General features: G+C 42.9%; 1 protein-coding gene across 1 annotated transcript; it reads right to left on the bottom strand.

Moving 5' to 3' along the window:
• Positions 1-655: 655 nt before the first annotated feature.
• Positions 656-9,838, bottom strand: LOC109787595 (probable LRR receptor-like serine/threonine-protein kinase At1g51810). Its single transcript, XM_020346133.4, has 12 exons — positions 9,712-9,838; positions 8,876-9,443; positions 8,069-8,574; positions 7,366-7,510; positions 5,469-5,540; positions 5,318-5,383; positions 5,166-5,246; positions 3,880-4,043; positions 3,530-3,765; positions 3,018-3,147; positions 2,043-2,102; positions 656-1,959 (listed from the first exon to the last, which is right to left on the bottom strand). Exons 1-12 carry the CDS (start codon positions 9,803-9,805, stop codon positions 1,286-1,288), a joined length of 2,796 nt encoding a protein of 931 aa, XP_020201722.1. The 5' UTR covers positions 9,806-9,838; the 3' UTR covers positions 656-1,285.
• Between the last annotated feature and the right edge of the window lie 4,150 nt (positions 9,839-13,988).

The following is a 13,988-nucleotide window of genomic DNA, read 5'->3' as shown; positions in this document are numbered from 1 at the left end:
AGGAGGGGAGGAGGAGGAGGTGGAGCTCACTCTGAGAGCGTAGGGTCTCGGCAGCGGGCGCGGGGAGAACCGGTGGAGCAGGTCGACGGCGAGGTCGCGCGGTGGCCGTAGATGGGGAAGAGGAAAAATGCGACGGCGGTGGCGCTCCCGGTCCCGATCCAGTGTCGAGGAAGAAGAGGCGAACCACGACGGAGCTCCCGTACTTGTCGGAGTGGCGAACGATGGTCGGTGGCTGCGGGAACGACGGCGGCACGTCGGCGATGGCGCTCGGGTGAGGCGGGTGAGCGAGACAGAGGGGGGGAGCGTGTGGATCTGGGAGGCGCAGAGGCGGGCGAGAGGGGGGCAAGTGGGAGAGATGGGTGGAGGCCAAGGCGACGGGGCGGCCTTATCCCCTCCCGGCGTCGGCGCCGGCGAGGTGGTCGGGCGGGGACGGGCCCCTGTTGCTTCCCCGGTCGGGGGAACAGGGGGGAGGCGACCCAGGGAGGGGCTGTGGGCTGGTAGTTGGCCAGCTGGGCCAGGTGGGCCTGTGAGCTGGGCCGCCTGGTCCAGTGAGGGGGGGTTCCTTTTCTTTTCTTTATTATTTTTTTTGTTTGCAAAAATGTTTAGCACCTAAATGGTATTTATAAAATATGGGAGCTAGCTTATAAGTTGCAGTGCATCGGATCCTTGCACCAAAAACTAGTTTGGGTGAAATACTAATTCATATTGAATTTAGATTAATTAAAAGGTTATTAAATGTTGTTGCTCGCCAAAGTTTGAGGTTGTTAGGGTCACTTAACTAATCCATTTAAGTTTAGTTACAATTTTATAATTGCTTCAGAATTATTTGTCATTTAATGAACATTTTAGTTTTCAATTTTGACAACTTTTATTTTCCACTTTAAATTTAATTGAAGTTTGAGTTAGGAGTTTGAAAGGAAATGTGATTCCAATGTGATCAAGCCCTGCTTAGCAACATGATTAGCTTAATCACAGAGAGCTACTGTAGCATGATTCTCGGGGTGTTACACTCTCCCAAATGCATTATGACCATTTGGTGAGAAATCCTCATAGATTTATGCTCATTTCACACACAGTCACTAATAAAAAGGTTAGAAGCAAAATATATTCCTTGTAGTGACAACAGAAATACCCCTTACTGAAACGATCCCATAAGAATACACGAGAAAGATTAGAAACTAAAAATGACTACATTGTAGTTTATAAAAATCAATGCCAACACACTTGAAAAAGTTACCAAACTTCTCTAAGAAGATGCAACAATAAGTCTTAGGGAATCTTCCTTTCACCGACCAGAAAACGTGCCTACTCCTATCAGCAGCCCACCAGTATGACTAGACTGGAAGGAGCTCTGGTCGTTGCTGACACCAGATATCATCATCTCGAGCTGCTTTGAAATTTCAGTATCCATGGATTTTTTAGACCGAGGATTCCTAGAAATAGAGTGCTTTTCGCTTGAAACCGCCGGTAGCCACACTTTGAGCCTTGAAACAACCTCGGTCATGGTCGGCCGGTCGATGGAAGCATTTTCGACGCAGTTCAAGGCAATGTCTACAGCACTCTCCAGGGAACCGACATCATACTGATCCAACAGCCTCTTATCTACAATATCATGAATGCTTCCCTTAGCTATATTTTGGCGCACCCAATTCGGTAGATGGGCCGTTTGAGGTTCCATCAGTACCGGGGGCTGGCCAGTGATGATCTCCAAGAGGACGATGCCAAAGCTGTAAACATCTGTCTTGACAGTGAGTTGGAAAGTTGCATGGTACTCGGGGTCGAGGTAGCCAAGAGTACCAGCAGCAACAGTGGATATGTGTGTGTGAGCATCGTTAAAAGCCCGCGAAAGCCCAAAATCCGATATTATTCCCACCAAGTTCTTGTCCAAAAGAATGTTTGGGGTCTTCACATCTCTGTGCACTATTGACGGTGTGCATAACTCATGTAGATACTCTAATCCTGTAGATTATTAAAACTTGTAGTTCGTTAATAGGCACATACATACATGACCTAAAGGAAAAATACACAACTGAAATGCGGACCTTGTGCAGCATCAAGTGCAATATGAAGTCGTTGTTCCCAATTCAAACTACATATGTCTCCTGCATTAGTTCATACAAAATTAATGTATGTGTCATTTGATAAATGCTAGGTATTTTAAAATTTGCGCATATTTAAACTAACAAATGGTGGTTACAAACACAATGATTAACCATAGTAACAATTAGTATACTAATATCTAAGACATGCAAAAACGGGCACTTTGACCTTCAAGATACCACCGATTTTCCTCTTCTTCATAGAGCATTTTTATATACAAATCTAATTAACAAATGAACCAAGCTACTAAAGTATTATTGTAACACATACCTTTGAAAGATATATGTGTTTATAATTTGTGATTATCTTTTAATGGTTATGAACGTATGACTCTAAGACTATAATTGTGGTACCCTCACTTTGTTAGAAAAATATTTATGTCCATGTGATGGTGATGACATTAAAAGCATATCTGAAATCGGGTCTAGAAACTCAACCATATAGACTAAGAGCCATAATAGTTTAGGAAATCAACTAAACCTTTAACATGTAAAATTTGTTGAACACGTAAATCCTGATTCTACTACAATATCAAAGCTAGAGTAGTTTGATTTTAGAATTTCATTTTATACTTAACACACATGTAGAATTTTATGTCATGCTATGGAACACAATATATTGATAAAATTTGTAAAGTAAGTGATTCCCAGTGCTTAGTGAAAACTATTTGCATCTCGGTTGTTGTGTAGTTTTTGGTTTTGTACGCAGTAGAACCATGAAATGGTTAATTTGTTTTTAGTATTGAACATATTCTTAGTTTACTTGAATCATGTGATTTAATTGAGTTAAGGTCCATTTGATCTTTGTAGTGTCTAAATATAACTTACCGGAATAACTAACTGCAGCTGCAAGTTGGGTTTGTTGTACCTAAGTCAGCTATGCTTGACAAGAACATTAATAAAAGTTAAGAGAGAAACCTCCTCTTAGAAGTTGTTGAAGATTTCCACCGGGCATGAAGTCATAAACGAGTGCTAGGCACTTCTTGTTTTGGCAATATCCTTTTAAAGTCACGAGATTCTTATGATGAACTTTGGACAAGGTTTGCACCTGCGATAGTCGATATAGTTACCAAAAATTCTAGAGTTGAAGCCACATGCTTCATTTGGTGAACTAACATCGTGGAAGTTGCAAATGCACTACGAGGGTATCATCTTTATAGTGTGTTGAATATTTTAAAAAATTAATTAGGGTTTTGCAGACATTCATATGAAAGCAAAAAAATTCAATCCTATGTATAACAAGCACAATCACCCTGTTAATATTCATGGTTATTGCATCTATGTATCCCTAGCCTTTAAACTCTATTTTTTTATCTTGGTTTTTTTGTATATAACAAATGTAGACTATGGAAATAGTTTTACATAATTTGCATACTTTAACTTTGTCTTGGAGAAAATAGTCATGTGGCCTAGTTGGATCCGTATTATACCTCGGGGAGGAAGTCCGTTGACTCTGCAATTGATGTCTCCATGAGCACTTTAACGGCTACCTCATCACCATTTTCCAGTATACCATGATAAACAATACCAAAGCCTCCTTTTCCAACGATTGTTTGGAAGTTGTTTGTTATGAGCTTCAACTCTGCGTATGTGAACCGTCTGTTGTCAATATATAGGGGAGTTTCCTCTTCATAGATAGCATAATCCTCATTGTATGTTGACTTCTCTGCAAGGTGAAGAGGGTTTTTTTTTCATGCAAGATTAGGTCTAGAATTGCAGTGAAATTTGCACCACCTTTGCATTGATGGAAGGAAATTTGAAGTGTATAGTTTTATTTTACCTTTCCAAAGTAACTTCCAGAGTATGCACATTCCTACTAGAAGTGATATCAGTACCACGGGAACTATCACTGCGATGAGCAAGATAGGTGTGGCTTTCCTCTTCTTCGTCTTATCTAAGCAGTATGTATCTTTTTTGTTTGAGCATATAGGATTGCCTTCTAATCTAATGACACAATTAAAAAACATACATAAAAATCAGCTCAAATAACTTAGCTGCTCTACAAAGTTAGGATTATAACATCAGTCTACTTTCAAAGATGACTAATCTGCAAATAGTTCTTGTACAAACTCAACCCTTGAAATGAACAAACAACATGATTTCTAAATCATGTGCAGTTACTATTAGGTCCTTAGCTTCCTCCCATTTTAATAGACCTAGATGATAAAGCATGTATATATATTGGATGCCAATACACGTAATTAAAGGCATGTTTGGATCGATAAATGCACGGACGAACTTTCCATGCACCTGAGTTGGCCACCATAACTTAGATTAACTAGATGATGCCCCGAGCATTGCTGCGGGAATCTTTGTAAAATAGATGCATAAATAGATGTTTAAAGCCAAAAACTATTGTGAAAACAAATTTAAGAATGCTCTCGGTCAAACGGGGTGTTAAAGACTAAGACTATTGGAAACAATAAAGTATATGAAGCATGTAACAGAATGTTATATAAAAGGGAAATCTATTCGATTGAGGTCAAACATGGTGCCATTGTTAACAAAAGTGTGTAACATGACCTACATATATTTACTCCAAGCCTGTAACATACAAATTTATGTAGTTCATGGTACAAAACAACAAAAATGTGTAACATGACTGTCTATGTTGTGCACAAAAATTATTGAAACAAATCCATGGATGATTGCTGAGGTGGCATGGTTGCATGAATAGATTAGTGCACAAATTGTAACTTGTAACCACATGCATGACTTGATGATGTGGCATAGCTACATGAAAAGGAAAAATAGATAGTGGGTTATAACTATTTCAGTATAGAGGATTTGACAAGGGTTTATGTATACAACAAGTGCAGTTGTTGTCTCATGGTGCTAGAAAAGTGTGATACACGACAAGTATTGCACTAGCCAAACAGCGGGCAAAGAAAGGAATACTCACATATATTTTAACAAATGCACTTACAGTAATGTGCAAAGGTTGTTGCTAAACCTAATTGTTTCTATGATAACCAAGCTTAGCTTCAGCTTAATTCTTCTCAGGTGCAGTTGTTTAGTTCATTCGAGAAAATCTAGTAAGAAATTGTGCAACAAAGCATGCCAAACCTTAAGTCCAGCAGACCGGCCTGGACTCGCTGAAGAATAGAATCAGGGATTGGTCCATCTAGCTTGTTATTTGACAAGTTACTGAAAAATAATAGTTAGAACTAGTCATCTAAAATTTATATCATCAGCCATAGATGTAATCAGAGACTTACAGAACTTTAAGTGACTTTAGTTGATACTCTGGAATAGCTCCCGTCAGATTGTTGTGTGATAAATCCCTACATACGTTTTGTTCTTAGGATCACGAAAGACGACAATATATTCTTTCTAGCCTATCAATATTATGTTTTGGGCACCACTTACAAGTTTTCTAATGATGTCATGTTCATGAATGATATGGCAAGTCCACCACCTAGTCCACTGCTAGAAAGATTGCTGTAAAAAAACTAATGTTAATTCATGTACCTTTAATTAAGTGACAGCATAGAGCTAACATGTATTTTCAAAGAATATGTAAATGTCCTTCTGTGGTTCAGTTTTATACTAGCTTCTTTCAATATTTCAACTGAACTACATGTATTTTCAAGATCTTAGGACATGGGGTTGGGTTTATCCATTGTGATATATTTACAAAAAAAGAACATATCTTGTGCAATATGCCAAAGAAAAGGTAATATCCATGGAACGTTAAATTACTTAAGGTTGACGCAATGCAATGCACTTCAAAGCTTAAAACGATTGAGTTGCGATGTTTAGATTCTGACACCCGGTGAAAACAAACGGATCGAGAGTCTGTCGGAATGATTTGACTTCACAAATAACCCTCCCCTCCCGCCAGGCGTGGGCCTCAGGGTCGGGCAGTGGCGCGGTGGCAGTAGCCGATGGCGGAGACGCAAGTTGTAGGCGGTGGCGTGAAGGGGCTGCAGCAGCGGTGGTGCGTGGTGGGCTCCAACGGCGACAGACGACCAGATCTGGGCCCAGGCGGCACGGGCCGATTGCAGTGCGACCTGCGGGCACCCACCCCCGTCGTGCAAGTGGCTGGTGGTGGTGGTGGTGCAGCGGCGGTGGCAGGTGGGCGTGCTGGTCGGTCTCCAGGCGTTCCGTCGGCTGGACGATGGCGGTAGTGCGGATGGTCTCCCCGGTGAGTATCTTGGCGATTGGCGGCAGTCCTTGGGGGTCCTCCTTGGAGGTTGCCGAGTCTATGTCGGTGGCTTTGCACAGTTCTGCGTCGGCCGATGAGGTGGGATGGCACAGGGGTGTGTCCAGTGGGGAGGTTGGCTAGAGGGATGGGCGCCGCCGACGTGCTCGAGCCACCATCACTGGCATAGGGGTGTGCCGGTCCGGATGCATCCGCTCCCCCACCTCCCCCTTTCGCCGGCTGTCTGCGGGTTGTCGCAGCTCCGGCGATGTTCAAGGCGTGACATATGCTGCAGGTCATTGATCGGGGGTGTCCATTTGGTACAAAGGAAATCCCTTTGGATGGTCTTCGGGGTGTTTGGTTGATGGATGGGGGGCCCTGGTGGCAGGAGGCGTGGCGTTCGGGGGCGGAACCTGCGTCTTGGGTGCGGACGGGTAGCCATGGCTTCGCGGGGGGCTTGGCTGCGGGTGGTTGGTGGAGCAGGGGTGTGTCGGAGGGGTGTAAGAGCCGGGGTACATCACTTTGCACAGTTCTTTTATTGGCTGTGGACGTCGTATTCTTCATGAAGGCTTCGTCGCGGTGCTCGAACTCCTTGCGTGTGGCTCCAGGTGAAAACTTGATATACGAATCGGACGGCGGTGGGTATCCGTGGTCGTACCCTTCTGGGAGGCATCGTCTTGGAGTCCTTGCTTCGTTATTGTTCGTCTCACCTCCTCAGTGGTGTTGAGGTCTCCGTTGTCTCCAAGTAATTTGCTTGGTTGTCGTCTGAGTGGTGTGACGGTGCCCGGCACCTTTGTATCTTGCCTTGGGTGTGTGGTTGTGTGTTGTGGTGGTATGTATTTGAATCGGTTTGCTCAGATGTCTGTTGTGATGGTTGTTTCATATAATATAAAGTGGAGGAAACCCTTCTTCGGTAATATTACTTCATCCGTTCCTAAATATTTGTCTTTTTAGAGATTTCAAATGGACTACCACATACGGATGTATATAGACACATTTTAGAGTGTAGATTCACTCATTTGCTTCGTATGTAGTCACTTGTTGAAATCTCTAGAAAGACAAATATTTAGGAACGGAGTAGATTCTAAATTAATATGATACAAGTCATGGTTATGTCCTTACACCGTTATAATCCTCGGAATCTGGTTGCTCTTAGAGTAGTCACAAGTCAATCCTTTCCAGGAATACTCTATTGGGGAGCATGGATCTCCATTCCAGCTTGTCCGTACCAAATTGTATTGTTCCTTGACGTCTTTCATGTACTTTACTACAACAGCGAAAGACAAGGGTAAAAATATGGACAGCATAAAGTGGCTGTATTAGATTAGCTTAAGAGGCACATTATTTAAGCATACTTCCTTCCTTCCTACATATAAGCCTTTTTAGAGACTCCAATACGGACTACATAGAGAGCAAAATGAATAAATCTGCACTCTAAAATATTTCTATATACATCCGTATATACTCCATGTTGAAATCTCTAAAAGGTCTTATATTTAGAGACAGACGGAGTAGAAGTGTAGAACTGACTAAATTGAACTAGTAATTCATTTATCAACTAGGGTTTTCCAACGGCACATTAGCATTATTTGACCATTAAAAGATGGTACACTCTGGAATTGAGTGTGCAACTGGTTGATAAACTTGATCTTATTACTTAACTGAAGATCATGACGGTGTGGAATAGAGCCCAGAATTTTCAGGGGTCTAGACAGTGAGGTCATTAGCATTTGGCAATTACATGACGTTCATGTGAATCTGCTGCTAAATACGTACAGTACATGACAAATGTGTAATGCACGTGTAGTATATACAATAATCTTACCATCATCAGAGTCGGTGGTGAGATTCTCCATCACAACAAGCGCGTACACCTCCAACGCATTGATGAGGGGCGGAAGACTCGAGTCAGCCGTCTTGTTTAAGATGAAATATGCGTCGCCCTTCTGCTTGAAAAGCCCGCTCTTGTACAAGCTGTCCACCTTTAATCGTGACGGGGAAAAACCTGGGAACAGCCCTTCACCGGCGCTGTAGATGTTGAACCTCCTGTTCGGGTTGCTCCCGTTTAGCTCAGTGAAGTGAAAGATCGGGAGAAGCTTTAGGGTCTTAGCGTCTTTATTGGCTAGCGATGCCAGGATGACTGTTATGCTGGAGTTGTTTGTGTCTATGCTCATGGCATTCTGCAAGATGGCGGATGGCACCTTGAACTCGTTGCCTGGGAGGTTCTCCAAGTTATCGCTGGTGTCCACGCTGATATAGGGGTACTGGTAGAGGTCTCCCTTTTGCACAGAATAGCTTGCCCAGAAACGGTCATAACTATCCGTTGGATATCTTCATCGCACACACAATGAAAAACAGATAAATAGCTAGCACAATATTCTAATCTGTTACTAGTATTTACTTAAAAGCTAATTGCTATAGGATCTAGCAATCCCTAATTTCTTGTTGCTTTTGAGATTTACTATTACTTTCTGGGTACTTTCTGTTAGAAGCAATTGCGGAATCAGGAAACAAAGAAGTAGCAAACAAAATGTGCCAACCTAGCAAAATGATTTTAAGACAACCATTGATAGGCATATTTCAGATATAATTCAAAGGGAAACTAGTATTATGGATGGCAGACTTGTCTCACCTTGTGATATAATCGGTGATGTTGCCAAATCTGAGTCGAATAAAGTTGCTGACTGACACAGAAGTATTGACAAAAGGGTACATGGTATCTAGTAGTGGCCTCAGCTCCAAAGACGATATGAAAGGAATTCCGGAACCCAAGTTTACCAGGCAAACGGACACGGAGCTGCCTGTAGCAACGGTGAGCACCTCCTTAATTACCGCATCATCTGTACGCCAATTTGACAAGTCCACCGTATCCCACAAATTGACGCCGACATAGAGGCCAAACCGAAACAGGGACCCGTCCTGAGTCTTGTTCAACCTATCATAGTTGCCATAAGTAAATATGGCCCTCAACAGATACTTCTTTCCGGGGGTGGATGGCAGTGTATAGCAATTCCTTGAACCGTCAGGGAAGCTCCTCAGGGTGTTTTGGTTATCATCTGCTGTGCTAGCCATGAACTCTGGTAAAACCTCGTGCTTCTCACCGCCCTCGACAAATTCATCATCAGAACTGTACCGCATTTTTAAGGTGGGGTCCTGGTAGGCACTGACGTTTTTCAGTCCACAATCGATGTTTATGAACCCTGCACGAACCCAGAGTACGACGTATCGTTATCATGTGTTTCAACTTAAAGGTCTACAAAGCAATGATCACAGCATATGCGGCTATACATGCATGCAGTAGCTAGTAAATACGGAGTATTTCTGATTTCTTAGATTTCAGCCATGTGAGAATGTTTGAAGTTGCAAGCGGAAGAACACTGAAGTGTGCGTGCAGATGGTGCAGAGCTTAAAATTAAAGGTGCAGGAATCAACAAGGGAAAGCTAGGAGGACATGATTTTGAAAATTACCGGGAGGAGGCTGGGCTCGGACTTGAATCGTCATGACCAGGATGAGAAGCAGCGCAAAGATCCATATCAGCTTTCTACCGAAGCCGATCGCCATGTGGTGCTCTTTTGGTTATTGGGATGTGTGAAGCAAGATACAAACGATGTGTGCAGTTATATATATACTAGCAAAGAATGACAACTACCACGGTTTGGTAGTGTGCAGTATTTGATACCGGCCGGTTTAGTTGACCGGTTTAGACTCGGCGCTGGATTAACAATGCAGAGGAGGCAAAAACCGGTTTGCTCATCATTAGGCCGGCCGGTAACCTTCTGGCGAGAGAAATGTATATATGCAACTTGCATTTATGTCATGCATCAAAAGGAAAGAGACTGCAGCTTTCTCCATTAGAAACTCTAACGAAGTGCAATCATCACAGGAAAAAAAATTGCAATTTGCAAGGGCAGTTCCACGATGCTACCCTCACGAACCCGCCTATAGGCTGATATAAGAATGAGCAATCACGCGGGTCTCAGTCTCTTACGTCAACAGGAAGTTTTTATTTCCACGCAATCTCATCATCGGCATGTATGTGGTCGCATGTCGTCGATGGCGCTAGGTCGCATATCCAATATAGTCACAAAAAGGATAAGCATAGAGTGGGAGATTTTTTTTTTGATAAGGGACGCTTTATTACTTAAAAGGTTTAAATATTACACCGGTCTCTATATAATTAAGATGCACACGACCAAGCCAAGTTAGAAAGAAAGAAAAGGTGAAATACAAGTAATCATAAGATTGTATGACACCTAATTCGTGGGAGGGCCAATCCTAAGATCATGCTGCCATCCATATGGGTAAAATTATCCCTCGCCGTGTTCTCCAAGCGTGTACACACCTCCGTTAACAAGTCTCGATTCTTCATACGTTGTAGAAACGACTATACATGGAGCGTATCGATACATATGTAGATAACCTGCAAAAGGAAAGTGCTTTTATTATTAAAAACCTTGTTATTTCTACGTAGCTACTACGACCAAATAATGGCAAGCCCTCCCACCCCGAGGAGAATTCTAAACCTGCGGTCAATCATATGTAACCAGTTGCCAAATATATTAGGAACACTACGTGGAAGATACAAATCAAAAGCTACTTGGATGACCGGCCATATAAAATGAGCTAATTTGCATTGGAAAAACAAGTGTTTTATTGTTTCGTCTCGGTGTGAGGGGAGACTTCCTACTTACAAACATACCGCGTCAACAACCACCGCAGTCGGAAGCGATCGAGCTGGAGACCCGCGTGCACATTGAGCCTGCAACGACTTCCTTGCTTCTTAGATGAAGAGGCACGAAGTGGCCAGCTTTAAATTAATAAAGCCCACAAGGTTCACATGTTACAGCTTAGGTTCCTGTGAATCCCAGGTTACAATAAGGATCGCAAACGATCTGGAATGAGTTCAGCCCTTACACTGATTCAATAGGAAAGCAAACTGAAAGCCTAAGTAGAGGAAATGGTCGAAACCGGCTCGCAGGTAACTTGTCCAGGTGACACAGCTCCGTGTCCAGCATGTCGATGATGATGCAGTCCTCGAGCTTGGAGAGAAGCCTCCGTTACTATAAGAGCAAACCAATTTTGAAGAACCGATCAGCAGGTTGCCGCGGAAAAATATCATCGATGGCGAACTTGATTCTAATGTTCCAAAGAGTCCACCAAAGAACGGGAAAAACAAGCCACACAAAAGTCCTACCTTTGCCAGAGAGGGCTAAGATGATTACCCAGAATTAGTCAAAATTTTGCGGGTTCCTTAGGAACCATCTGAGGGGCCGTGTCGCAGCTCCATCCGGTCTCCATAGGGGAGACGACCCCTCATAAGTTGCGAGAGAATATTTTTTAATTTTATGAGGGGTTTCGGAAGATAGGGTGCTCATAAATGTGAATGATCTTGCGATAAAGGGAGGCAGCAATGAATCTGCCCGAGGATTCCATGGCCCAAGAGACAGAGTCTCGCTCTGACGAAAGGCCGATATCCTCGATTTCAAGACAAAGTTGTTCCCACTGGACCGGTTCATCCGGACCAAATGTGAGGCGAAAAAACAGACGTTAGCCATCGCTCGCATGCGCTTGCAAGCCAAAATAACAGGGCGAGAGGAAATTTCAAAGAGCCGTGGGTACCTAGCAGTGAGGGGGCTCTCCCCAGTCCACCAATCATGCCAGAAGAGCCATTCCATCACCCATCTGGAATTTGGCCCCAAGTTTGAAAAAAAAAAAACTTCATGCTATGCAAAAACTGAGAGCCCCCAAGTGCATTGGCAGCAAATATATCACAAGCGCTCTGGTACTTGGCGTGAAGGAGTTTATCCCTTGCTCGCCTTGGAAAGTGGTGGCGCACTGACATATTTGCGAGCCCGAAGATGCAACCTCCTTGGCAAAGCACTTGTTGTTTGCTAGGGCGCTCTTCAGTTCAATCCGAGTGTGTATACAATTTGGCGGTGTGTTTGCGCTTATTTCGATAGCGCAATCCAGCTCTATCGACTTCTCTTTATCCGTCTAAAATTTAAGAAATGCATAACTTTCAAACTGACCGTCTAAATCAAAATCGGTTTTCATTGTAGTGTTCCTCGTGATGATATCTTCGAAACTATCTCCCACATGGACATCTCATGATTTAATCCATCAAAAGAGTAGATAATTCATGACTGTAATTACGAGTATTGAACTAATAATGTGAACTCACAGGCATGGTGAAAATAACATCTAAAGCAAATGCACGAAATGGAAACTCTAGAAGAATCTCAAATAGAGAAGACAAAATCACATACGGTGCAGCGGAAGTAGAACTGCTGGTAGTGTCAGCCATGTTACTGAAGAGGTTGTTGATGTCAGGAAAGATATCATCGTCGGGGAAAGTAGTCGTTATCAGTAGTGAAGCGAGTGCGCTCCCTGTAAAGCTAAACGCCTCTCTCCCGGAAAGGTTCCCTAGAGGCGGGTTCCGGAGGCCTACTGTCCCTTTTCACATCACACTCTGAAAAATGGGATGGAGAAGACTTGGATGGCGACGCAATGTTCTGAAACCGGGTGGAACCATACACTACCGCAATAATGAATATCCCCACGGAATTTACTATGCTAACGGGTTTTTGTCGGGGTCGTCGGCATAGGTTGACATATGCAGACGGCCTGGGAAAACCGTCAGCATAGAAAAGATGTCGGCAAACCTCCAACTATGCTGACGGCAGCCATTGGCATAGACCGGCTGTCGGCATACCTCAATCTATGTCGACGGCTACCATCGGCATATTCTTGGCCCTGGCAACCCAGCCTCTGACGGCCGGCTAACGCCGTCAGAGCTATGCCCGCGGCCCAGACGGTGGCCGTGGGCATAGATTTATCTATATTTTTTATTTTAAAACATTTTCTTTTTTTAAGTGAAAATTTGATTACGACTTGTCTAAACATAAGCATATACAAATTATATATCGATTTGGAGTAGAATTTTTCATAGATTATGAATATCTAGTTTGTTTTTCTTTTTGAGTATGTTAAAAATGTGACCTCATGTACTTCTGCATATACGTCCTTATACTTTGTTAAAATCACAAGTGATTGATACTTGCATTGATTTTGACAAATTTTATATGGTTATAGATCATGATCTTGAAAGGATTCTGTTGCTATACTATGTTTTCAAATTTCAACATATTGAAATCATGTTTGCCTCAGATTTACAAAAAACACCCTTTTGTTTTAACTTTTTGTATATTTTCTACTTTGACCAAACGAGGCAAATTTTATCTCTACATCCATCAGATTGTTTCTATGATTGTGGTAGGTGTAAACACCCAACACACAACCAGATTGTGACTTCCTTCATAGATGACACCGTCGTCCGCACTTAGAGTTGGAAACTCCGACAGAGGGTCAATCTGGAGGGCATATTGTGATAGGTTGGGCTGAAAAAATGTTCCTATGGGCTAACCTACCACAACCAGGTGGAAAAGTCCACTCACCAATTGCCGTCCGGTGAAAGTCAAAGGGCTAAATCTTCCGGTCGGCCAGGCTAGGGTTAGGGCGCTCAGGGTCTTTGAGGAGTAGCAATGCCACGAAAACATGGCGTTGGGTCCGCATGCATGTCTTAAAGTGTGGTGGGATGATTAAAGAGGTGATGCACCTCCGAAGTGTGACCCCCTTCACGGACAGCGATAACACCGAAGTAAAGTTCAGCAGGTTTGTTGTTGCATGAATATTTTTGCATAGTCAGAATGTGACAATTTCATGAAATTTTGATACAATAGTTATA

The sequence above is a fragment of the Aegilops tauschii genome, chromosome 4, assembly GCF_002575655.3.
Source record: "Aegilops tauschii subsp. strangulata cultivar AL8/78 chromosome 4, Aet v6.0, whole genome shotgun sequence".
NCBI lineage: Eukaryota > Viridiplantae > Streptophyta > Magnoliopsida > Poales > Poaceae > Aegilops > Aegilops tauschii.
This window is presented reverse-complemented; position numbering and strand designations above follow the sequence as displayed.